Genomic DNA, 25,341 nt, shown 5'->3' on the forward strand with positions numbered 1-25,341 from the left:
ATTTATGAACACCTGTCAGGCTGGAATATTGCAACATTCCTCTTTGGGAAAGGAGCAGTATATACCTTGCCAAAATGTCAATTTCCTGGAAAACAGTGTAATGAGGCATCATATATCCCAATAATATTTTCTGGAACCTTCACTGTGTTCCTCCTGAGTCACATCGATATGCATCACCTTCTGTAATTAATTCCTGGTTGCTTTTATGTCTCCTTCACCCTCATTCCCTCTCCCTACATGCAATCACTGTAATGCACCTTCCCAGGCTGACCTCACACTTCCAGGGAAAGAAAAACATTGGAGTGTGGTTGGCAGTGATTTATTATGTTCCTCCTACCTTCTACTGCTCATCACTATTGTAGCAAGTAGCTCCTCTGGGTCCTGGCATCTGTCCTGTGCTGCTAATGGAGAGCTGACTTGGAATCCAATTAACTCTTCCACTGCTGAGATACTTTTGGATCTGTTAAAAAAAATGAACAAGCCACATATTTGTAATGCCACCATTACCTTACCACGGACAAGGGGGAATGGATTCAAAGAAAGAGAGTAGACTGCATATTAAATTGGATATTAGGAAAAAATCCTCCCTGGGAAGATGGTGAGACTCTGGTTGCCCAGAGAAGCTGTGACTGCCCCATCCCTGGAAGTGTCCAAGGCCAGGTTAGACAAGGCTTGGAGCAGCCTGGGAGAGTGGAAGGTGTCCATGCCTATGGCAGGGGGTTGGAACAAGATGGGCTTTGAGGTGCCTTCTAAGCCAAGCCATTCCGCGATTCCGTGATTCTGTGTTTCCACCTATCAGCGTGGTGCTGTGATTTTAGAAGCCAGAGAGACCAAAGAATGAGTGAGGAACCTTGCTAAACCACACAGTGCCTGTGCTCCAGGTATGACCGGCAGCATTTTGGTACCTCGATGGCACTGACGCAGTCCAGGCTTGGTAATTGGGGAGACACCCTTTTTCCCCCCTCATAGTAACACGGGCTTTGAACGGGATTCCTCTCCTTCAAAACGCGATTACTGGCGATGCTTTTTCATCCTGACAACGGGAACTCTGGAATATTTTCCTCCTTTTAAACGCGGGCTGCCGTGAGATGATCCCATCTCCCAGGGCCACGGGGGAAGCCAGGTTTGGGGCGGGATTTTGCCCGGCTGGGACGGTCCCGGCAAGGGGCGGGCTGATGTCGCCGATGATGCCGGTGCCAGGGGCGGTGCCGGCGTTCGGGGCGAGCATCGCCCGCCCCTGCGCAGCCATGAGGCTGTGCCGGCCCTTTGTTCCCGGGGGTCCGCGGCCGCCCCTCCCGACGGCCGGGGCGGCCTGAGCCCGCCGGGAGGGAGGAGGAGCTGCTCCCACCAGGATGCGATGGGGAACTGCTGGGCGCAGTGGTGCTGCGGGCTGTTCTTCCGGAGGGATCCCGGCCGGATCCAGCGCGGCGGAGGGTGAGCAGGAGCCGCGGCTGCCCCTTTCCCCTCCCCGGGGCGGGGAGGTGCCGGGGCCGCCGGCTCCGCCTTCCCCGTGGGGCAGGAGGGGGTGACAGGGTGGGGAGGGGATGCGGGTCTGGGTGCGCCCGGTGGCCCTGGCCCGTTCCCTTCGGGAGCCCCAGCATCCCGGGCGGATGGAGCCGCCGGGAGCCCGCCGGGCTCCGCGCGGTTTGTGCGGTCGCGGCTAATGCACTTCCAGGGACACCGGCTCCTCACCCCTGCCGGCGCTGGTGTTTTTCCGGCAGGAGATGCTTAGAGAGGTTTTTCAGGTCACTTGCCAAAACCTGTGCAGGCGGCCGTGCTTGTGCAAAAGATGGAAAAACACCCGGTTTTCTGCAATGTGATCTCGTCTTCTCTGTGAGTCAGAGGCTGAGACAATGTTGGGAAAAATCAGGAGCAGAATGTTTCAGATGAACTCATATCTGTTGCAGAGTGGTTCAGACGAATTCTTATCTCTTGGAAACGTGTAACAACCAGTTCATGGAAGAGCACTGTGCAAACAGGAAACGCTTGGGGTTTTTTCATGTGCTGACCAATACTGGATACCTACATATCACTTATTTTTGACGTATTAGGATAGAAACTGTTCTCAACAGATATGCCGAGCATTTTACATGATGCAAGCTCGTGGCCTCTTACTTCACATCAGCTCTGGCAGGCAAGTCTCACCTTCTGAAAGGCCTTCCAGACAAGCTGCTTCTCAGAGACACGGGTGAAAAACCAGGGCAGTGCATGCAGAGGATACCTGCTTGTATTTTTAGTACTCCACCAGAGGGGAGGAGAACACCTCAATGCCTCAATGCCTTGACAACTGGCACTGAAGCATCAGCTTGTTGTGCTTCGAGAACACCAGGCAGTACTTGAAAGGTTCTTCCTGCACATGTGTGTTTTGCTGAGTCTCCTTTCACAGGCCAATACCCTTTCTATAGCAGGCAGGGTAGTGACAGTCCCTGCATGTGTTAGTCCTGTACCAGGCTGTCCTTACCAGGGAAATAAATCTTACTGCCTGCTGTTACATTGTCTAATTGTTCGGGTGTTGCACAACCCACAGTGAAAGTCTTAGGCCTATAAAATGTACAGAGAGCTGCTGGCCTGTGTTTCAGATCACATTTGTTTTCCAGGTGTGGTGGTGGTGGTAGTTTACAGAGCGGTATCAGAGCGTTGAGCCACTGAGGTTATTCTCCTTCGCACTGTGCAGGGAATTGTATTAAAACCAAAACTGTAAAGTGTGTCTTATTATAAAGTTTGTAAGTTAGATTGATACCACATTGTCCACATCTGGCTATTTCTGGAACACCATAATGTAAAAATGTAGCTTATCAACTTAACTATTATTTTAATCACTCAGATCCTCCCCCCACTCCAGCTTCATCAGTTTTAGATGCTCCAAGATTTGACTGCAAGGAATAAACTCCTAATTAAACAACTAAGTATAGAGTTTTTAATAAGTGTTGTAATATCCTGCAAGATTATAAGTTGCCTTTGCTTGTAATTGTGCTTAAGATACATATATGGATGGAGTATGTATGTATATATATGTATGAAAAGGTAGTCTCTTTAATAGCCTCAGATCTTGGAAGGTTAATCTGATTGTCTCTATAGGTCCTGTGACCTGTCAGCTGAATTGTTTTCCCTAGAAGCTATCCAACCAAAAAGATTCTCAAGTCTTAGAAAATAATGGAACAATAGAGCTTAAAGGAGAATAATAAAAGGTGTAAACATTTTCATAGGTCGCTGATACTTCACTTGAAGTTTTGTATAGGGGTGAAGCTGATGGGTCTTCTGTTTGCATCCCAATGACCTCAAACTTCTGTAGTTCTGGGATTTATGGGCTCAGACTCTGGCACAGAATTAGGTTTTCTGAGACTGGGTCCTGGTTTGACAAGCAGCTGAAAGAGCAGCTCTTCCTTCCTAGAGATGTCATTGCTGTTGGGCTGTTCGTGATTACACTTAGGGAGCTTGCACTGCATTTAGTTCATTGTCCAAGTCTTGCAGCTAAGCTGACTGCAGCTCAAGTGTCTGAGAAGTTGGAAATAATTTACCTGAAGCCTGGTGCTGCAAACCGGAACAACACACCTGTTAACAGCATAGATAGTCCTGGAACAATTTCCTGTTACAGTGTTGTTAAATGAGATTCTTAATGGTATTGGCTCCTATACACCAAATTACAGAGAAGGGTAGCAGTGAAATTGCTCTAAGTGTTCATGCCACATGTCCCAATTATCCTTGTCATGTAGTGCATAAATTCAGGTGGCCTTTCCTCTCTGGTTTCACAGCAGTGAATCCTCTGGAAACGGCTCTTTAGTGGCAGGAAAGGTTGTGCAACAAGGAATCAGTGGGTAGTGCAACAAGTTGCCAGGGGAGACGTTCCCTAAACTGGCTTCCAAGGAAAAATGGGATGGAGATGAAATACGATACGGTTAAAATAATTCAGGCTTTGGCTGGTGTGTTGCTTTTATTATTGTCAAAGTAGGTGTTGGTTGCAAGTGCTGAACATTCTTTTGTGCAAGTATAGAAATCCCTGAGGCCCTGGGTTTATTCCTTGTACCAGTCAGCACTTGCAACTGGAAACCCTGGTTTTTGAAACAGTTCGATGAAATGGATGTTGTACTGAAGAGTGTTTACATTAGAATGCTCTTCTGGACGGTGGCCAAGCCTCCTTGGCTAGGTAAAAATGTATTCAGGTAACTTAATACTGTGTTGGGTTTTGTAAAGGACAGGGCCAACTGTCCTCTATAAAAGCATTAAAATAAAACAGGAAGAGTTCTGATTAAAGAATCAAGGAAGAAACCAATTCCCTGTATAAAATTAGAGCTTGTATTTTTTTTTCTTTTTTTTTTTCTTTTTTTTTTTTTTTTCTGTAGTTTAAAAGTATTGCCTTGATCTCTCACTGGATGTTTTTCTCTGAGGCTCAGCCTTCTAGGTGTGCCAAGCTATTAAAATAAAGTGTATTGTTTAACACTGATGATGTAGAAGATGCTAGGAAAGCATTAAGTGCCATGATGAGCGAGAGCATTTTCAGGAATTGCCTGGAACAATGTTTTTTCCAGGAAAAATGTATTAAAGGGATTGCAGAACACGCTAATAATAGTCTGTCAATGTCAAGTCCAGCGTCCTGACAAATGATTTCATCTCACAAGGGTTTTTGTTTTTTCCCCAGTTCTGCAGAAGATGTTTACATGCTTTTGCCTCTTCCTGCTGCAGTAGCTATGCAGAGCCCACGTTAATAAGTCAATGTGTTTAATATGTGAAGATTTTGTCGTTGTTTTATATTTAACTTATTTTAAAATCTATTTTAAATTCTCGGGCTCATTTACTTTCTGCTGTGTACTGAAGATTCTTCTGTAGTCTAACTGTAAACTTATTTTTCCAGATCCAAGTATTTTAGAACATGTTCAACAGGAGAACACTTCACTATAGAGGTGAGTGCTTACATTTTTAGCGAGTTAAGGAAAAGTGGGAAAAGCTGGATCCTAGCAAGGCCTTTAACACTTTTTGCAGTTTATGAACACTGAAACATTCTGGGATATTCCAGCCCAAATTGTTGCTGCACTGGGTGGAAAGAGAGTGGTTCTTACTGCACCTCAAAAATTGATGTACCATTTGGAAAGGAGTATCTGTGGTGTTCTGATGCTCATCACCAGAGCATTCCACAGGCTGCTTGTTCCATCTCCTCTCTGCTGTCTTGGGATTTTGCTGCTTGTGTAAATGCAGAGTATTCAGTTCTTAATTGCAGCATCACGAATCAGGTTGTACAAAAAGACTCTGATGAGGTTACCTTATAGTTTGTTGCATTTGTAGTCGACTTTGTTCACTACAGAGGTCCCTTCCCAGCCTCCAGATATAACCCCTTTTTGCCAAGGGGAGTGTAAGGTTGACCAGGAATAAGCTGGTTTCCCTTCCCTAAGTGTTCCTGTGCTGTGGAAGTCCTAGACCAGCCAGATTGCCCCCATTACTGAGGATAACATTAATTATTGTAATAATGCTTTGGCTGTGGAGAAAGGGCTCAGATGTGTACGGTGGGGGAAATCTCTTTTGGTGCAGAACTTCCTGTTTTGAGAGAGTGTTCCTGCCACAGAAATATGACAGGGAAAAGGAGGTGTTGCTCTCCCCCCAAACTGTTAGGTCAATGAGGAGTCTTGCTGTAGGTACTGACCTCTGTGTCTGTGTCTGATGGATGAACTAGATTTGAGATTACTATACTGAAAACAGTACAGAGAATTTCTATTCACCTTTTTTTCTTTTAATGTGACAGTTGAACTTCTGCTGGACGAGTTTGTGCAGCTCAGAATGCTTGTTTTTTAATTTGGACTCTTCTCCTTTTAGGAAAATGTAATGTTTAAGACAAGAAACACTGGTAAGAAGATAGGCCCAACTCTAAAAATGAAATTCTTCTGAGTGTAGGGGCTTTCATAAATATTGGTATAGTCCCGCTGTTAGAACTGGAGTAGTGTTTTTACAAGACACATAAAATACGCAATCATATTTGCTGCATGTCTTTAGTGACTTGTTACATTGAATTGTAAAAATGATTTATTTCTTTTTCTCTGCAGTTTGAGAACCTGGTGGAAAGTGATGAGGTGAGTACCTGGGGCACCGTGTGGAACCTGCGCATACAATCCGTAAAAATGGTTCCAATATCTGAATCTTCCTCCTACTTTAAGCTGAGTTGTAGACTTAAATCACAGGGGTTTTTTTACTTTCAGTTTTCTTTGTGCTAGGAATATGAATTTTGGCCTTTGGATAAAGATCTAAGAGAAGAGATTGGTTTTGGGGAGCATGGGAAATAACCCATTAAGGAAGGGGGCACTATGGACTTTGGGAAGAAAGAAGAGGTGGGGGGGAAAACTGTGTTTGGGAAGACTTAAAGGAGAATTTGCTCCTGGTATACACTCTTGCATAAGACTCAGCAAGTGCCCTCAGTCTGAGAACATAAATGGACCTGGGTTGCTTTGCTAAGGAAAGTTTTGGAAGTGCTCTTGTCTACAAAAATCAGACTTTTCTTTTTTATTTATTTTAACAGGGGGAAAGCCCAGGAAGCAGTCACAGGTAAGACTTTGAGACTGAGGACCTCTCCTTCCCTCTGCTCCACCACTGTGAATATTAAACAAAATGAAGTAAGGGGAAAAACAAGGGACAAAAACAACTGAGGAAGAAAAAGTGAGATTTAGACTGCATGGTAATGGTTCTATTACTGATGGTAATGGTTGTATTGCAGTAGTTCTGTTAGCAAAGATGGTTTTGAAAATAAGATTTCTATAAAGATATAAATAATATATGTTGTGAGAGTAAGGAGAGGCAGCATTGTCCGGAGTGAAGTGGAACTTTCAGGAGGAACAGGCCACAAGCACAGCCTGTGGGATCTGCGTTAAAGGACCGGCCAGGAAAGACCACCTGGATATGTTAAAGTGCAGATGAGGGTTGTCATGCATGAATAATAGATGGAGCTTTTCTGTGTTTCTCCCGTGCTCCCAGACCTCTGACTGAGGAAGAAATTGCAGACCTGAAAGACAGACACTACGACTCCATTGCTGAAAAGCAGAGGGTTGTTGATCTGAAGCTTCAGTCAGAGGTAAGTGGTTACAGTGACACTAGGGATAGCTTTTCTTCCAAAAATGTTAGGATCAGCCATGGACACCAAGAGATTCCACTCATATAAACAAAACAATTGGATTCTGTTCATCAGTTAGTATCTTTTAGTCTACAAGATTCCTTCTGCCTCTGAGCTGAAAAATGGAATGAATAGGCTGGGTCTCTGACCAGGATCTCTTAAATTTGACCCTTTCTTTAATGCAAGACCAAATGGGGAATATTCTTGATTCAACTTTTCTGGTGCTCAGTTTTCTCCACAACTTTTCCTAAGGAAAAAAGCCACATAATTTGTTGTTCTGTTTTAGTGATGCAGCAGTTAATGGAATATGATGTGGAATGCAATGTAGAACTTGAATGCACTTTAATCAAGTGCCAATGAATTGCGGAACTGAAAATCTTTAAATCTTTCACTGTGCAGTTTATGATAAAATAGAAAAAGCATTACAGCAATTCACTAATAATAACTGTTTATTTAATAGCTACCTAAATTTCTGGGGCTGTTTGGTTGGGGGGAGGGAAGCTGTTAAATTCAGTTAATGCTTTAGCTGTAGTCGATTTTGGTTTATTTTGATTTTCTAGCTGCTTTTCTTTTGTTTTCTTGCACTGATGGCTTTATTGATAGGAAGATAGATAGGTTCTGCTTTTGTTAACCATTACTGTTTTGTTCATATACAGTTAGCCTTACAAGAGGAGAAGTTAAGACTAGAAGAGGAGGCTTTATATGCTGCACAACGTGAAGCAGCCAGGGCAGCAAAGCAGAAAAAGCTCTTGGAGGTGAGGGGAAAAAGACCCCAATACATATGAGAGCCTCTGTCCTGTTCCCATGTATGCAGACTTCCCCAATATCCTTTCCATCTCAGGAAACCTAACGAGGAAATGGCTTTGGCTTGTACAGTAGAGAAAGAAGTACAAGATCTGAAAGTACAGCTGGTTGGAACAGCTGAAAATCACCATAATTGTTTGAAACAGCTTCTGTCGACGAGTATAGATTTTGAATGAGTTATAATTTTAATCTATAATTAGCCTAACACTCTTCTTATATAATATGTAGAAGTTACTGATCTTAAATGTAAAATGATCTGGGATGGGGTCTGGGTAAAAAAAACCCTGAAACAAAGCACATGTTGTGACATCATACAGCCTTGTAAAATGTACTTTATATATTTGTGCACGGTATTGTTCCTTATCTTTGTGGTTTGTGTTGACCCTGCTTTAGAGTTTTCATCTGATTTTTATGTCACTAAGTACAGCTCTCATTTCATGTTTCTTTCCCTCCCCTTGCCATTTGGTGTGGGAGGGTTAATTCTTTCTGACCTTTTTGCCTTTTTTTCCTTACCACTTTTGGTCTATATAAAGCCAGCAAAAGTAGACCTTTTTTTAATGGCATTAACTGGTTTTTGTAGAAGTTCTATGCAAGAAATGCTATTTTTCTTGTCTTGCAGTATTTCTAATATGCACTTTTTTTGTCAGGACCTAAGATAGACTGGATTATAGAGATTTAATTTCCTCTTCATGTAATATTAGTACCACTTATCTCCTGCACAAACACCCTCCTCAAAACTCATAAGGATTATAAGGATTTTAAGGAAGCATTTTTGTCCAGATATGCATCAAGCACTTAGCCCTTCTAGATAAACTGGAAGCTATTTTTGAATGCATCACTCATCTCTCTGCTGTTTGTGGGCACAAATGGGAAAATGGCTTTTTCCTTGGAAGTATGGCCTCCTTTAAAGCTCATTTGGCTTGCTGATGTTGCCCTACTAAATGTCAGGGTCTGTAACAGCGGGGAATTTTAATATATGTGTGTGTCCTGGAACTGGCAGTGCTGGATATTGGGATGTGACCTGGCAGAACGAGGAGATAATCTAAATTGGATATTATGTGGGTATAGGAATCCTAAAAGAAAATCATTGCATGTATCAGTAATTGATTTTGACAGATTTGTTGACTGTGTTGTGCCAAATTTCTGTCTCTTTCTCTCTGCATTCTTAAGTCTTTTCCCCTCTAATCACCACAGTGGGAGATTTCTACTTTTTCTGCACTCCCCATTATTGTTTAAATATCCAAGATGTAAAATGTGCCAAAAAAAAACCCCACCATCATCTTGGGATTGAAAAACACTAGATCCAATGCAGTTACCTCCCCACACCCAAAGCAAAGAGCAATTCTCAGATGAAGTTGAAGTTGACATTAGCAGGGTTATTAATACTTTTGGCCCTGCAAGGCAGCAAAGCTGTTATTAATATAGATGAAGCACTTAGTGCTGATGGAGACAGCCAGAGGAGATGGCAGTACTGCTTTGCACAGGGATGAAAGGATTTGTAGGAAATATTTATCTTTTAAATGGCAGGGTGGCTGTTCCTGGGCACGGAGCAAAAGAAATCAAACCTCACCCAGGTGTTAGTTGTGCACTGAAAATACTTTAAGGAGACAGGAGACAAGACAGGTGCAGTCACAACTGAGGTGGTGTCCACATGTTTCTAAAAACCGATGGGGTGTTTTTGGGGGTGCATAAAATAGGATTAAGTGTTGAGAGCTCTGTTCTGAGTATTCAGCTTTTTCAACAATTCACTTCTCTTGATAGCAACGTAGGCAGCACAGGATAACGCAGAGAGCACACGCTGTTAATAATGGAGAGTTCCAGAGGTAAGAGATCAAATTCTACTCATGCTGATCGAGAGCCTTGACTGTTTGTACTCCTGTTCCTCATCTGCAAAGTTAGGGGGTATTTTGGATTCATTCTGGTTATCACTGGAGTAGTTAGACTGCTGCATACAATGCTACTCCCAGCCACTAATATGTATTTACACACACGCAGAGTCCAGTGGCTTATTTTAAAAAGGTGCTTATATGTAAAATCTCAGCTAATATGAAAATGTTTGTATTGTTCAGAACCCTGTTTGAAAAACCCAATAGAAACACACTATTTAAATGGTTTATAGAGTCTCTTTCTTCATTAATATTCTTAATTATTTTTATTTATTAAATATTTTACGTATTTATAGCTGAAGTCTCTTCATTCCCACCTTCTGTGTTCAGTGGTGGTGGTGGGAAAAAGAAGCTAAAAAGAAAAGTGGAGAAATTTAGAGTGGAATGGTGTTTATGTTTAGAAAAAAATGTCTTGCATGGAATGTAAGAGGGAGAGGAGGAATTTTGCTATGGAAGCAGTTGGAATAGGAGCTGTGAAAAGTGAGCAGGATCTAGCCAGATTTTAAAAACAAAGGACTGCAGGAGCAGGGTTTGAATACATTACTTTAAAAAAATGAATTGAAAATTAAGGAGATTTTATCTAAAGTGATGAAGAGAGGGGAAGAGTTGTTTTGAGACCAAAGTTAATTAATTTTTTTACTGAAAATACCAATAAAAATTGAGCAGAAACACAGACTGGGAGAGGATGTGATGAATAGGAATAGAAAGGCATTTTGCAGATAATTTTCGAAAGAATTTAGTTCAGCCTGTATGTGCTTTGTAGCACAGAGCTGGGGGGCATGTGCATTAACATGTTTTTGATGGCATCCTTGGAGGTTTGTAAAGCTAAAAAATCGTGCCTTGTTCTTGCAGCTCTGTGGCAGAGGAAGATCTCGATCCTTTCCTAAGGAATACAAAATTCCAGTATGAAGCTTTCCGAAGTAGCAGTAAGCCTGCCTTTCCTTATGCATGTCTTTAAATGTTAAGGGACTCTGAGGAGCACAGAGTGCTGCTTCTTTTTCTAGATAAACACAGATTATTTATAGTTTTATATTTACACACACGAATATAAAATGTGTACACGTACATCTGTAATGAAAAGATCTGATCGTTTTTGTATCTGATAGATAAAAGACAGTGGTGAACTTTTCTTGTAAAACCAGACCCTGCACTGAAGATGCAGATGTGTGTTTATAGCTTTTCTTAATCATCCCTTGGCAAAATAATTAGAATCACATTAAAGGTTAGGGTTTTTTCCTAATGAAATGCAAGAGGGAATTTGGCTGCCTGTACTTACAAATTCCACTAACAGTTTAGAGGAAAACAATTTTAGAAGCTTTTATCTGTAAGTTTTGGGGACAGTACGTGATAACCATTAAAGTGGAGGACTGATGGCTGTGTTTCAGAAGTACTGCGAGTAGTTTCGTTTTTTGGGGAGGAAAGGGTTGATTTGGGTTTGTTTTTTTTTTTTACACGTCTTCACACAAGCTCAGCTTACAGCTGATTAAATTCCTTTTTAGTTCTAATTAGGCAATATCTTAGTGATACTGACTATTAATAAGCTACTGATTACTCTTTGAACTGATGACGTGCCTTTTCCAACATTCCTGAGGTTTAAAGGGCCACAAAGCACGATGAAAGCTTACTTTAAAATTTTACTTTTGCATGTTGAACCTGAAATTCAAGTACCCTTACGAATTAAAAACACATTATGGGTTTCTTTTAAATAGGACTTTCATCTGATGCCACAGTACTGACGCCCAACACAGAGAGCAGTTGTGACTTGATGACCAAAACCAAATCAGTGAGTGGGAACGACGACAGCACCTCCTTAGATTTAGAGTGGGAAGATGAAGAAGGTATTTATCCTGCACTTCAGCTTCATCCTGAACCTACAACTTAAAGATGTTGTCAGTTTAAGCTATGTTCGCTGTAAATTTGTCATTTTCAAAAGGGAAGGTGATTTAAAACTTATTTCTGATGGAATTTCTGACAAGTTTGTAAGGATTAAACTGTAAATTATTTTTACTGAGAAAATTCCTTATTTTGGTAAATGTGGAGATAGCCCCAATAAATGAATTCATTTATTTGGATACTCCAGTAAATGCCTTTCCCTGCATTTTGTGGAATTGACTTGTAAACTCCTGACAAAAGTAATGGTAAAGAAATGCTGCCCTCTCGTGAGCCAGGAGGAGAAGGAAGAGCTTGTTCTTCCTTTTCAAATGTGGAAGTTAGTCAGGAGTCTGATTTAAGTATTTTGGGAAAAAACTCCTATTACTTTTACTGTAACATTCACTGGGAACTTAGATCTGCATTCCAGGGAGTATCCCAGCTATTCTCATTGCTGCTGTTACAGGTATTTTCTGTATTTCCTCATTGTTACCAATATTTCCTCTTTTACTTACTAAATCTGCAAAAGCTCTTATTTCAAAGTTTATCCAAAATTTGGAGACCTTGACTATTGAAAAGCTCACCAAAAATAAGCAAAGGTTTGTTTCTTTTAGGCAATCCATAGCTGTTTTTTTTCCTCTTTTCACAAGACAGTTTGCAATTACTGACAAAATCAGTAAAATCTTGGGTGTCCTAGGGCAGTTTTCAGAACCGTATTTTGCCTTATTTTGTGTGGAATTAAATACCCCTTTCCAGACAAACTGAAGGCCTTTCCTAGACCATGGAATCCACATTTTAGCTTTGTTTCTTCTAGCAGAAACATAGGAGTTAGATGAAAACTCACAGCGATGTGTTTCTCATAAACGTGTCTTACAATGCCAGGCATGAACAGGATGATCCCAATGAGGGAGCGCTCCAAGACGGAGGAGGACATCCTCCGGGCTGCGCTGAAATTCAACAGCAGGAAGACAGGGAGCCACCCAGCCTCGGCCTCTGACGATTCCAACGGGCTGGAGTGGGAGAATGACTTTGTCAGCGCCGAGATGGATGACAACGGCAATTCCGAGTACGCCGGCTTCGTCAATCCCGTGCTGGAGCTGTCGGCCTCGGATGTGAGGCTGTCGGATTCCGACCACCAGGACAGATAGTGACGCTCTCTGCACGGCCCCTGCTTGTGACCAAATGCTGGAAAGGGAAATGGAATGTACAAAGCCAATCTGCTCTTTTGTAACCCGCTTCCCTTCTTCTTCTACACGGATCGGCAAGGAATGGGAATGGCTTGCTGTCCGAAGGAATTCAGAACTAAGTGCAATTTTATCAGCTACCTTCTCCACTTTTGTGAAAACTGGGATGATTCTATTGTGTATATTTCTGGATATCTGGATTTAATATAAAATTATCTGCACTAATTGAAGCTTCATAGCTTGACTTATCTAAGATATTTTAACTCGCCTTTTCTTCTGGATGATGTTTCTATTGATTTCGTTTTAAAATTCATCATTGGCCTAATATTTATCTCAGAAACAGTCTTGTATAATTTATTTAATACTTGAATATAGGAAAAGAATTTTAAAATATTTTTATTTCCAGTCTGTGCTTTTTGACTTGCTCTTCAGCTGTTTAGAGGGTGCAAAAGTAAGAGCTGCAAAACAAATTTGACACATGGTAAATTGCAGATTTTCCCCTGTCTAGCTTAAAGTCTTCCTAGCCTTGTGTTGTCCTTTTTCCATTTACTTTATTTTTTAAATTACTTTATGCTAAGCACGGTTAACCTCAATGAACATAGTAAAACTCATCAGGTTAGGTGAGATACTGTCTTGTATAATATGCCAGACATAGTAAGCGTGTGCTAGATAGAAAAACAAAAATAAAATAAAATAGATTCTTTATGTGTCAATAAAGTGGAAATTTTAACCAGTGGAGAACTGGGAGGACCAAAGTCTTGTTTTCCCAGCCCCCCTGAACAGGCCAACATCTGTTGCTACGTGGTCCTTAAAATTCTTCAGTTGTGGAAAATTTTATCATTCCACTGGACCAGAACAGTTATGGGAAAGCAACATTCAGTGAGTAAATTGGGGGAGGGATGATGGCTCTGCTGCTGGGGTGGGAAGAACAAGAACCTAAAGAATTTCTGTATCTGCATTTTGAAAAGAAAGAAGAAAAATTCATGTTTTAACAGTGTGTTTAAGTGCTCTGTCTTTCCTGTGCCTCTAAAGTGGATGGTTAATCCTGCTAATACGGGCTGAAATCCAAGGAGGTGTTCAGTGACTACACCACTGCTGTCCTGTGCTGTGTGGTCTCCCCCAGTATTCCATATAAATCTTAATTTTTAACAAAAGAGAACCTGCAAAATACTTGCAGATCTCAAGCTTTCCCCAAAGTTTCAAAGTAAAGCCATTCTACTCTGCCATTATTTTGTGTGGCTGTCTCGTTTTTCCGTGGAAAAAAGTACAATGGGGTTTAATTTTATTTTGGAGTAAAAGGAACAAGTTGTCATAAGTGATGAACCTGTGCTGTCATCACCAGAACCGAATTTGTTGGTGAAAGCTGTGTTGCTGGTTCAGATCATCTGAAACCATTCGGAATATTTGGGTTATTACAGTGTGGGTAAGGAACAAAAGTACTGCACACTGGGATTAAATACGTACAAGTAACCTGAGAGAACAGATAAATCCTGTTGGTAACATTCCACCTCTTAATTTCAATTGTAGCTGTGTCACTGAAAATATTTCAATGCCATTATTTATGTTTGCAATACTTGTAATGAGCTTTAAAGATCTGTACACATCAAATGTGTATTTTGGGTTTGGCCTAAGCTACTGCTGTGTGACTTCTCCTGGACACTTCTTTGTACAATACATTCCTATGGCAAGGAAGGCAACTTCCTCACCATGTAAATAACGTGTTTTTTACCTGCTGAGACTGTCAACCTCCCCTGCACTGGTCACTGCTTTTCCTGGCCAGTGAACATGAGGTGACCTTGTCCTGACCATGCCTTGAGGAAGTCAATTAGCTGATAGTCCTGCCCTTAGGATGAACAAGCACTTAGGAAAAAGGAGGCTGACTTCAGCTTTTTCTGTGATGGGCATGTTCTGTAGCCATGGTTAATAATGTCATTTGCAGTGCTCAGTGCACCACGCCGAGTGACTTTGAAGTGATGCTCCATATTTGTGGATATTTTGAGAAATCGAGATTCTATAAACAGCTCATGTGAAACAATTCAAGAGTACTGTAAAATGCATATCTGTACAAATTGAAAAGTTATTAAAATTTTCAGCAAGTCTTACATTTGGCAGTGTTGCATCTGTTGTTTGTGGCAGCCATGTCAGAGCCGAGCTGAATGCTGCAGTGTCCCTTCTGGAGACCTGCTGCTTTGGAAGGGAAGCTCCAAACAAGCTCCAATAACAGAACACCTGAGGAATTTGGAGCATGGAGCCCTTCTCCTGCTGGAAATGAGCAGCTGTACCCTCACCCTTCAAAGCTAAAATAACTTTCCTTGTGTAAATTAACTTCTGCTGGTCAGATCAATGTAGTGGCAGGAGATGATTCATTTTTTAATGTGTATTTTCGGTGGTTGACTCTTACCTCAGGTAAATACAGGTGTAGAAATGATTGCTGTTTGGAAACCACAGCCTACTTCCAAGAGTGGAAAACATGGCAACAAAGTAATTTTGTCAAGGATGAGATGAATAGGCAAATCCTACAATAAGCCTGTGTTTGAGTTTCACTGCCTCTCCCATGGCTTTCTCGCTTGTGGTTGGTTGCCTCAATCTCAGCTGTTCCTCCCCGTAGTTATAATTATGGTTTTCTTGGAATGATTAATGCTGAAATGCATCCTAATGTTTAGGGATGATGAAGTGGGCAACTCCTGTGTATGGTCTGATTCTTTCCAGTGTGTCTTTCAAGCAAACTAAAATGCTTGACGAAACAGAAAAGCCAAATGCCAATGAAAAGCTGAGCCCCTGACAAAGAAAAACTTCACCAAAACAACCTGAGAAATACTTAAAAGATAAGGAAATTATTAGAGAGCTTTCAGTAGAGGTAGAAAACTTTCTGAAAGTATTTAAGTAAATTCTTATCTTGGAGCAATGGCACTTTTGGAAAGGCCAGAATAGTGCCAGTGACAATCTCTTATCTGGATGATCCTGGAAATAATTTTATTCTCCAACAATTCTTTTGGATTGCAGCTGTATAATAGAGCAAATCCTTACTAGGCAAGCAAATGCTTTTATTACAAAACTTATGTGGATTTTTATAGACCATGATCATTGATGCTCCATTTGTCTACATCACAAGCAAAAGTAGTTAACTTGCAAAATATTTATATATGTTAATTAAATAAGTAAAAAAAAAACAACAACCAAACCTTGCTTTGAAGTTCATAAAAACATAAAAGGACAAAGTGTTTCTAAGTTGCAAAATCTCTGAAGTAACAACCTAGGCTTGCAAATACTGTTTGGAATTTGGTGTCCAAAGCAGAGCACGAAGTATAATATGCAACAAGCCATTGTGTCACCACTTGGCTGGGACCAAAACCGTGCTGTGCGTCTTCTGTATTAATAATGCCTGTTAAATACCCCTTCAAGGCACATGGCCATGGTTCTGGGATTGAACCTGCTGCCGTGGATTTGAGTGACCCCCTGTCTTCCACACATTTCCGGGCATCAGAGAGCCCTTAGGCCTCAGTGAAGGCAGTGGCAGGAATCACTCAGTGAAGGCAGTGGGCCAGTGTTCTGGAATGCCTGTGCTGAAAACACCCAAGTAAGAAGACTGATGTGCAGCAGTGAGCACCCAGAACGCTGGACGGAGGTGAGAGCTGTCTATGTTGGAAGCTGTGCAGGCTACAAAACCTGATCCAGCCTCCTTCTCTCCGCTAGCACAACTCATTTTCATCAATCTCTGTGGGGCTTTTGCCTTGGGAAAGAAAAAAGGAAGGAGAAATGCCATTCTCAGGTACAGGCTGCAAGGATGGCAGGCATGGCAGGCACCTTTCTTGTAAAATCGGTGCTTCAGCCAAGTGTAAATGAATCTCAAAATAATCCATGGACTCCCCTTCTTGAATCTCTGCTAGGATCTGGTAGTCCCCAAAACAGATGATGCACTTCCAGGGAAGGTCGATTTTGTTTAAGTAACCCAGTTCTGTTTGGTTGACAGTCAGTTTTGTTTTCTTGCTCAAGTTCTTTATCTCAAAACAATTTTCCGAGGTGTGGAGTTTCCTGAAGAACTGCAGGGCGAACTGGATCCGGGAGACGCGAGTGTCCATCAGGTTGTAGCGGCAGACGCTGGAGTCGCGGCCGAACTTGGCCGTTTCGTCTGCCCTGACCTGCTCACGCTTACAGAAGTTCAGGCAGCGGAACATCATCTTCTCATCCTGGCAAGGGTGGTAAAAGGTCAGGTGGAGGCACGTCACTGTTTCTTCTGTTTCGGCTTCCTCAAAAGAGGTCATGATGGAAAGAGTCCTCAGAACACGGTAAAATCACGGCGTGGAATCACTGCGGAACCAAACAAATTGGTTTCAGTTTCAGTGTGGCATTAAAATACTTCCTGTGCTGCTCTACACTGGCTGTGTAGAATTCCTAGATAACTGGCTGACAATAAACGTGATGAAAGCACAGGAGTGGGAGTTCAGAAGCCACGACTGACCACTGCTGCCAACAAGCTCTTCACGAGGATCTCACAGGCAGGTTTATTTTTGCAAGAAATATGTCATTTAGCAGGAAGGTTTACTTGATGGACTTAAAATAGAGCAGTAAACAATACTGGCTGGGCCTGTGTGCTCTGCTCTCGGTGTGTCCTGTGACTGGAAGGTATCGAAGGACTTTTACCAAGTCTGTCTGTAGGCAGTGATAATTCAAATATGTATAAAGCACTCTTTTGGCTCTTGGCTTAGAACTGACCTCTTGTGTGGAACAAGTGTTTAGAAGTGACTCCTGTGACAGCATAAAAAGTGAATGCAAAAGCTGGACTATCCCTGAGACCTAAAAGAGGAATTGTCACCAACTCTAGCTATTTCCCCGTTGTCTGTTAGAAAATCCCAGCTCTCTGCTGCTGCAGAACTGCTAAAAGTCAATGATCTTTCTCAGGGTTTGGTGATTTTGTGTTGTTTTTTTAAGTTACTCACATGCAGCACAGAGACCACATACTTATGAAATAAATTCTGTTCCATAGCCTGAGCGACTGCAGTGCATCCTAATAAAATCTGAGACAGCTCAGACAGCTCAGGAAAGGCTGTCATCTGGTTCCCTAAATGTCTTCCTGCCACTGTCTTCTTGCACTGAAACTGAGTCTAAAGACAGGAAAGTCTTGCCACTTAGAAGCAGAAAACAGCAAATGAGTTCCCAGTTACTCACCGGAGAAACATGTGAGCAGCCATTTAACTGGTATCACACAGTGCAGGTGTTTGTCATGTTTCTCCATCCAGGTTGCAGTAAGTTCCCAACATGTCTCACACAGATCTTGAGCTTACCAGCTCCATTCAGAGTTTATGAGTAGGTGAATCATCACTACAATTAAGTGATGATTGTGTTTGTGATGATGGAGTTGACTTGTGTTTTTTACACACCGCACACAAACACCAAGCATAGTGAATGGTGGTGTATCAGTGCATCATTTTCTGTGTAAGACCTCAAAACTGCTTCCTTTGCACCTTTAACCCAAAAGCAGTAGCAGTTCTGACACAGTAGCTCAGCAAGGTAACCGAGCTCAGCTTGGTTACTGAAGCAGGCTACAACAGCACAAACGATGAGTGAAACACAGAATTTCCAGCAGAGCTCACTTTAAAACAAGCTAGGAAATATCATCTGAGCTTTCAGCAGGAATACAGACACCCTGATAGCAGGTTATTTCTTTGCCATCTGTGAGACAAGCTGTGGCAGCATCATTATCAGTCCCTCCTCCTCGTAGGTTCCCCAGCTCTGGGGTGCTGGAAGCAGCTCTGTGACCAGGAGGGACTGTGCCTGTGCCTAGTTATGCCCTTTCCTGTTTTGCACCAGTAAGGGGACATTACCTGAGGTCATCTTTGGCGAAGGGGAAAACCACTGAGTACTTTCGCTTTGTTCACAGCTCAGCCCATGGAGACACTTTTCTGCCTCGCATTAGTGAATTTTACAAATGGCTACACTTATTAATTAAGAAAGAACAGCCACCAATTGCTTCGGCAGCAGCCACTGATGAACCTGGATCTCGGCAGCTCCCACAGACCCCGCTACAGATCCATGATCACCTCAGGCATCTCCAGCAAGGCTGCCCAGTCCTGCCTTAAAGGTTTATCGAGGTTGAACACACTGAACATTCTCCCATGTAAATGCTGAAGGAGTTTCTATTTACTAGAGTGTATTGGCCATGAGAAATAAACTTTCTGTAGTTAAATCCAGATTTCTCCTGCAGCTCTAAGGCAGCCACTGCCCTGCTGTTGTCCCCACCTTCACTGGAGTCCAACCGACCGTGATCTCACCTCATCCTCTCCTATGGCGAATGTCATTATCTCCTCTTCCAGAAGCAGAAGAACGACGCGGAGCCCTAAGAATATGGGCTCCGGCCCCGGCTCCCGGAGCAGGCTCGGCGCCACCTCCCCACCCCATAGCACGGCGAGCCCGGGATCCCCCGACCGAACCCGCCGCCTCCATGGGAACTGGAGAGATCTCGGTCGGCTGGCTGATCTATCCTTCCCCCTTCCTTCCCCTCACGTCCGCCCGGCCCGGCCCGGCCGCCTCCTCACCTGCCGGGAGCGGGGCTCCAGCGCCTGCCCAGAGCTCCAGCAGCTCCTCACTCCCGGTAATTCTTCCCGGAGCTGGCGGGAAGCGCTGAGGCGGGAGGAGCCGAGGCGGGAAGCGGGAGGAGCTGAGGCGGCCGGCGCAGAGGGGGGAAGCGCTGAGGGCACCGCGGGGCCGGAAGGAGAACTTTTTTTAAAAATAAAGGGGAAAAAAAAGAGTTAAATTATTTATTATAGTGAATAATCCGAAAGAAATAGCCATAGCTCTGTCCAGGGTTTACGGAGCCATCTGAGCGTGTGTTGAGAACCGTGTCAGGGATCTGATCGCAGGTTCATGGGCTCAGCTGTCGGACAAAATAATTTCAATTTTACCCCCAAATGAACGCTTTGAGGAGTAAAACGCTTTAGTAAGCGGCGCGTTATAAACATAGCAGTTGATCTGATTATGTTCTTAAATTGATTATTTTAAAATATTTGGTTGTTTGCTTTAAGCAACTGCAGTTCAGCTTCATTGCACCGCCTTTGGGAAAGAACCTAATCTTTCCCTGGGCGATGATCCAAACTGATCTGAAAATTTTTCCTTTTTCTTACTTCTCTTTTTTTTTTCTCCCTTTACAAATCGTGAGACAGCCCTGGATTCTTCCTTATCCAACGGCTTGGTTTTTCATATTAATCTGTATTAACTCCTCAGCGTAGAACAAGTGGCAAAGCAAACCTGTTCCTGTTCAGTCCAGATCCCAGATGTTCCGTGTCCTCCCTCCCCTGTGCCCCTACAGCGTGGGGACTGGCAAGTAAGTACTGAGGGTTTGATTGCTTTGGCACGGGTGGTGAAATACTGTGTTGGTTCATATAAACTGTTTTTCATTTGCGGGTTCTTTGTGTATCTTCAACAAACAGGTGAATGACTCGTGGGTTGATAAGTTCCTTTGTAGTTCTGGTGGAATAACTTTTATCTGTATGCAGTCTAATACATCTGTTCCATGGGCTATTCTCCCTGACCTCAGGAAAAAAAAAAAAAGGGATTAAACTGTGTTTTGCAAGAAGTCGTGTTGAAAAGCAGAGAAGGAGAACAGATTATTCCAACTTTCTCCCACAGATGAAGGCCTTTCCTACAGCAGGCAGGGCTGGGCCTGTGTGCTCACACACAAGAAAAAAAAAGTACTTTGCTGCCTACTGGAAAAGCCTGAATTGCACAACCCTGCTATTTATTGCATCTCCTGATGGTTATAATTCCTGTTAGCCCTCTGTTTCCGGAAACAGCCCGATTCCCAGGTCATGAGACAACTTTTCTGATAGGATTATTTTGATACTTGTATCTATTGAGGTATGTAAGGACCTTTCCTTTTTTTCCTAGGATTGTGTAACGTCAAATTAGCTGAATATTCCGTTTTGGTTTATGATTTAAGTATAGCTCTGCATGCCTTTGTACAGGGGAGGGCAGGAACTGGATTTACAGCTTCTCTCTTCCCTAAGTTTCCAACCAGTTGAAGCACTGCCAGCTTCAGGGAAACAACTCCAGGTTTGCCCTTTATGAGAGAAAAAAAATGCAGGCATTCTGTGCCTGTGGGGTTTTCCAGCTAAAATTGTTCTGTGCTGTAGTAAAGTTCATTTCAGTGTCACAATAACTTCTCTTTTTAGTTGAAATTTCTTCGGTCGAAAGCAAAACTGCAAATAAATATGTTGTTTGGGCTAATTTGTAATGCATAAGCTGGAAGATGGAGGTGGTTTTGGTGTGGTTGAGATGGTGCACTGTTTTTCTGACAACGGATTCCTTTAAGTCCAGAGCCTACATAGGCAAATCTGGGAAATGGAAAAATACTAGGAACTTTTCCATTGCTGTCAGTCGTAGTTGGCTTAGGCAATAGGAGTCAGTGAGGGGAAGTGTGTTTTGTTCTCTTTCTGGGATGTTCGTGGTAGGTCAGAAGAGCTATAGAAAGTGTAGTCTCTTAACGATCCGTGTGACTGGTTCTGAGTTGGGAATGCTGTGATGACGTTTCTGGGACACTTGGGAAAAATGTCCTTTATAGTTATGTCTCTGTTATTGCATAAAAGCCTTTCTGTGGACATTTGAGACCAGCAGCAGTCCAGACCAGTCTGAAACTTTCTCCTTGTCTCTGCTATTTAAATTTACATGATGACAGTGTCGTCACCCTGCTGAATCAACAGCAAGTCTGGCCTGATTTCTGCCATGCTGAGATGTCCATAGTTCTGTCCTTCCCTCCGAAGGTCAGATTTTACACCTGGTTATCAAAGCTGTCGACGTGGTGCTCGGATTTGCCAGTGGATGCAGGTGTAAAGGGTGACAACAGCTGTAAATGTTGTGTGTGTATAATTCCCGTGGTGTTTTGGTCACCAGCGTTCGCACTTGCTGGCACAGCTTGTCCGTAGTGTCACTGGGTGAACATTAAAGCATATGCTGTGACCTGGTGACAGCTCTTGTGCCAAGCATTGCAGTGGGTTTGAGTGCATCGAGGGTTGATTTTGAGGCAGAAATCTGTGGAAATGGTGCTTTTCTGGCTCTGGGCACAAGGGGACATGAGCCGTGCGCTCACATTTCCGTCTCACGCGTGTGACAGCTGTGATGTGGTGAGCTCAGGAGAAAGCCCAAGAAAGGTGCAGTAGGTGAATACTTGTCCCCCCCAGCCCTCTCCATATTCCAGGCGTGTCTCCCGGGGGACATGAGCCCTGTTTGCTGGCTTTCCCCAGCATTAAATGCCTCACTCGTATCTTATCACCTGTCACGTGGGCCTGGGCACGATGCTGATGTACCCGCCCTGTCGCAGGGCTTGCTCTCCCGGGATGGCTCAGGGGTGACCCGACACCGTCCTTCAGGGACGTACAGAGTCACTGAGGAGGAGGTGAGTGAGAACTGCTTGACTGAAAGCCTTAAACCCCAGGCTGCTTCACAGCCCTTTTCTCATTCCAAACCACCCTTGCACTCAGAGCACAGGAGTGGGAGCCAGTAGATGGCAATGTATGACCGGACATGGGAAGACAACATTTGTTTGGGGGGATTTTTGTGTTTTGTGGGTATTAGTTGTGGGTTTGTGGGGGTTTTTTCGTTCCATTTTCTTTATTTTTCGTTTTAAGTCATAAATTTCACTTTGGTAGTGCAAGAGCTGTTGAGGTACTTGTAAGTTAATGGCAGCAATGGCTGTAGTAACTTCCGAGAGTTGGGAAAGGCCTAGTGGAGTATGCAACAACCTGTAGTGAGGTTCTGCAATGAGTTGTTGTTACTGTACAGCAACCAAGTGCCTCATGTTCAAACAGAAAAGAAATAGGCCCTTCTCAAAGACAGGTGTACTCCGAAGATATCCCAGTGTATTCCACTGGATGTCAGTGTGAGAGGGAAGAGAGATGCATGGGGAGGACGTGTGTTCACTGAAGTTTTAGCTCCCAGTGCCCAGAGCAGCTCCACTCCATAAGCAGAAAGGAGATCTTCCAAAGGAGGAAGAGAGAGCACAGTTCCCTGTGTTTATCTCTTTCTTTGCTCCTTGTTTACTCAGGAGAAAGAGTAAAATAAATAGTAAAGAGTAATAATAAAGAGTAAAATAAATTCTCTTTTCGTCTCATCTGATCTGAATGAACTGATGAGGAATCTCGCCTTGATTGCTGAGGAGAACTATCCCTTACAAGATGGACTTTGTTTATGTCACTTTCCAAGTTCTCATTTTTGTTCTACATCATGATCTGCCCTTGGTCCTCCTTTAGAGCCTCTCTGGCTTCTCCCTTTCTCTTCCTTCTCAGTTTCTCTTCCATCTCCCTGCCCCTCCCGCTGTCTGCTGTTCTTCACTCTCACCATCCTCCTGATTATTTTCCCTATTCCCTCTGTCGCTCCCTCCACCTTTTTTGTCTTTCCTCCGGACCCTTTCTCCTTCTGCCTGGATTCTCTCTTAATGAAGAAAATGAAGAGCTGCAAAGGAGAAAATAGTTTGTGTGGCTATTTTGATAGCGAGGAGGTTGAACATTGGCTTCACCAGGCCCCATGTTTTACTGTGGCAGCTGAATCTACTCTCCCTGTCTGGTTTGACACCATTCAGACAGAGAAAATTTCATGTGTACAGTGCAGGCTGAGCAGAACCAACCTTTCCAGTTCCCTTTGTTGAGCAAAGAAATTTTGAGCAGTTAAAGATAATATAAGCTGCATTTGGCTGATATGTAGTAGGATCAGAGCATATAGTGATCTTTTCGTTGTTTGGTGGTTTTTTTTTCCTTTGCATTTGTATAGATGTGAAGGTGTAGGAACCCAGAGTGCCCAGAGTATTTCTCTGCCTGTTTTTAAGGGTTCTTACCCCCTTGAACAACACTGTTTTAACCTCCAACCTTGGAAAAAATTACCAACGGTCAGACAGGAACTAGAATATACAGTGGTGTGAATTAGGTGATAGACTACTATGTAAGATTGTCACAGGATGAAAAAATTAGAGGTTTGGGGCTTCTCTTTGTACTAAATAGATAAGAGCAAAAAATACCAACATGGAGGATTGCTGTTGTTCTCTAAACCTTCTTCTCCTTCTTCTATTACTCCATGTTCTGCAGTAAAAGTAGTTTGGAATGATTGGATAGAGAATTCCGCAGTTCCTGCCCGTGTTACTGAATAATTGGCAGGAAAGTGAAAATAATGTACGTTTTTAGTAACTATTGGTTAAAATATCTTTAAAAGGCCGTGTAAATCTTGATAATTAGACTTCTCTCCTGCTTTCTGTGCTCTATGCTGTACCTGGATCACACTGGTGGCTCTGTTCCTCTGATAAGACTTATTAAACAACTATCTGGCAGCATTGAAACTCCAGGAAAAGTCTCAGTTTATCTTTGAAACTCCTTGCAAGGACTTTTAGAAAATTCTCTCCCATCAGGAGGGATTTGATTTATGGCATGGTTCAGTGTCATGAAGGTGGAAGATTTTACATTGTGTGGCAATAAAATCACAACTCCACTATCTCAGTTTATAGCATTTAAGGACACCCAGCTGTGAGCAGTGCAGGCTTGCAGGTACATACATGACCATTTCTCTCTTTTTTCTTCAAAGATAGATATGTCTGTGTCCCAAACTACTCAAGCAACTTCCTTCCTACTCAGGGAAGCACGTGTCTGGTTCACCTTCACCTTTGATTGTTCTGGAAGCCCTCCCTTGGAGCAGTTGCTGTTGAGGTTTTTAGGAAAAAAGGATTTTTATTACTGCAGGCACAGAAATTGGCACTGAGTGGTGGTGAAGGCAGCTGGGTGTCTCTTCCTTGTTTGCAGCCCCTTGCCTGGGACTCCAGTCTGTCCCTGACAGAAACTCCTGGTGATGGACACAGCAGGATTTCACAGCAGCGGGAGCATCGGTTTATGGCTCCGTGTATGGTCTCACAAGGGAACACTGTTCAATAGGCTTCAAAGTGATTCAGCCCTGGCATAACCGTGGCTGTGGCCACATGTAATATAGCCTGTAGCTCTTTAAAGAGGATTAGCCTTAGATCAGGGACAGCATTCATTGCTGGATTTCATGTAAAGTAGAATATGCTAATGAAATGGAAATGTCTATAGCAAACATTGCATAATATTGGGAACCTCAAAATTGAGCATTGTGTCTTGATATCCCTGCTGGGAGCCAAACTTTCATACTCTGGTTGTTGTTTCGAGAAAAACTGAAGTTTATAATATCACCATGAGCTCTCTGTAATAAATCAAGACCTAGCTTGCAGTTTTACAAGCAAAGTTAAAAATATAGCAACAAGCACTTGAAGGTAACTTTTCAGACTTTGTTGAATGCTTTAATGATGTCATAGTTCTCCAACAGAGACAAAACCCACCACATCTTAAAATATCTTCATTTGGGTTTTCTGCAGCAGGCATAGGCTTTGTTTCATCCTGTGTTCTCTTCCCATCTGCCCATCCATTGCTTTAAACGCTGGTTTTGGGTTTACAGGGGTTGCAGCATCAGTCCTGCAGAGACACAGTGTTTCTGGCATGCATTTCTGAGCCACTGCACCTTTTTAAGG

The 25,341-nt window shown here is 42.9% G+C and overlaps 3 protein-coding genes across 10 annotated transcripts in view; 2 read left to right on the plus strand and 1 right to left on the minus strand.

Annotated features, from left to right (window-relative positions):
* Positions 1-1,213: 1,213 nt before the first annotated feature.
* AP1AR (adaptor related protein complex 1 associated regulatory protein) lies at positions 1,214-14,932 on the plus strand. Of its 2 annotated transcripts, XM_069012462.1 has the most exons (10): positions 1,214-1,434; positions 4,850-4,898; positions 6,030-6,056; positions 6,500-6,525; positions 6,952-7,048; positions 7,744-7,842; positions 9,653-9,714; positions 10,630-10,703; positions 11,487-11,615; positions 12,529-14,932. In XM_069012462.1, exons 1-10 carry the CDS (start codon positions 1,358-1,360, stop codon positions 12,792-12,794), a joined length of 906 nt encoding a protein of 301 aa, XP_068868563.1. In that variant the 5' UTR covers positions 1,214-1,357; the 3' UTR covers positions 12,795-14,932. The 2 variants fall into 2 exon arrangements, with proteins under 2 accessions (XP_068868563.1, XP_068868564.1); XM_069012463.1 differs by lacking the exon at positions 7,744-7,842.
* Positions 14,933-15,021: 89 nt separating this feature from the next.
* Positions 15,022-19,449, minus strand: TIFA (TRAF interacting protein with forkhead associated domain). Of its 2 annotated transcripts, none has more exons than XM_069012464.1 (2): positions 19,364-19,449; positions 15,022-17,138 (listed from the first exon to the last, which is right to left on the minus strand). In XM_069012464.1, exon 2 carries the CDS (start codon positions 17,090-17,092, stop codon positions 16,520-16,522), a length of 573 nt encoding a protein of 190 aa, XP_068868565.1. In that variant the 5' UTR covers positions 17,093-17,138; positions 19,364-19,449; the 3' UTR covers positions 15,022-16,519. The 2 variants fall into 2 exon arrangements, with proteins under 2 accessions (XP_068868565.1, XP_068868566.1); XM_069012465.1 differs by lacking the exon at positions 19,364-19,449 and adding an exon at positions 19,100-19,325.
* A 74-nt stretch (positions 19,450-19,523) lies between these two features.
* Positions 19,524-25,341, plus strand: part of ALPK1 (alpha kinase 1) — a 34,757-nt gene continuing 28,939 nt past the window's right edge. For 2 of the 6 annotated variants that reach the window (XM_069012470.1, XM_069012466.1), the window contains exon 1: positions 19,524-20,148. The gene's annotated coding sequence lies outside the window, so the exon portion shown is untranslated. Of the gene's footprint in view, positions 20,149-20,518; positions 20,682-22,141; positions 22,216-25,341 lie in introns of those variants that run through there. The other 4 variants (XM_069012469.1, XM_069012471.1, XM_069012467.1 and 1 more) reach the window with 3 other exon arrangements.

The sequence above is a fragment of the Aphelocoma coerulescens genome, chromosome 4 (assembly GCF_041296385.1).
Source record: "Aphelocoma coerulescens isolate FSJ_1873_10779 chromosome 4, UR_Acoe_1.0, whole genome shotgun sequence".
Lineage (NCBI taxonomy): Eukaryota > Metazoa > Chordata > Aves > Passeriformes > Corvidae > Aphelocoma > Aphelocoma coerulescens.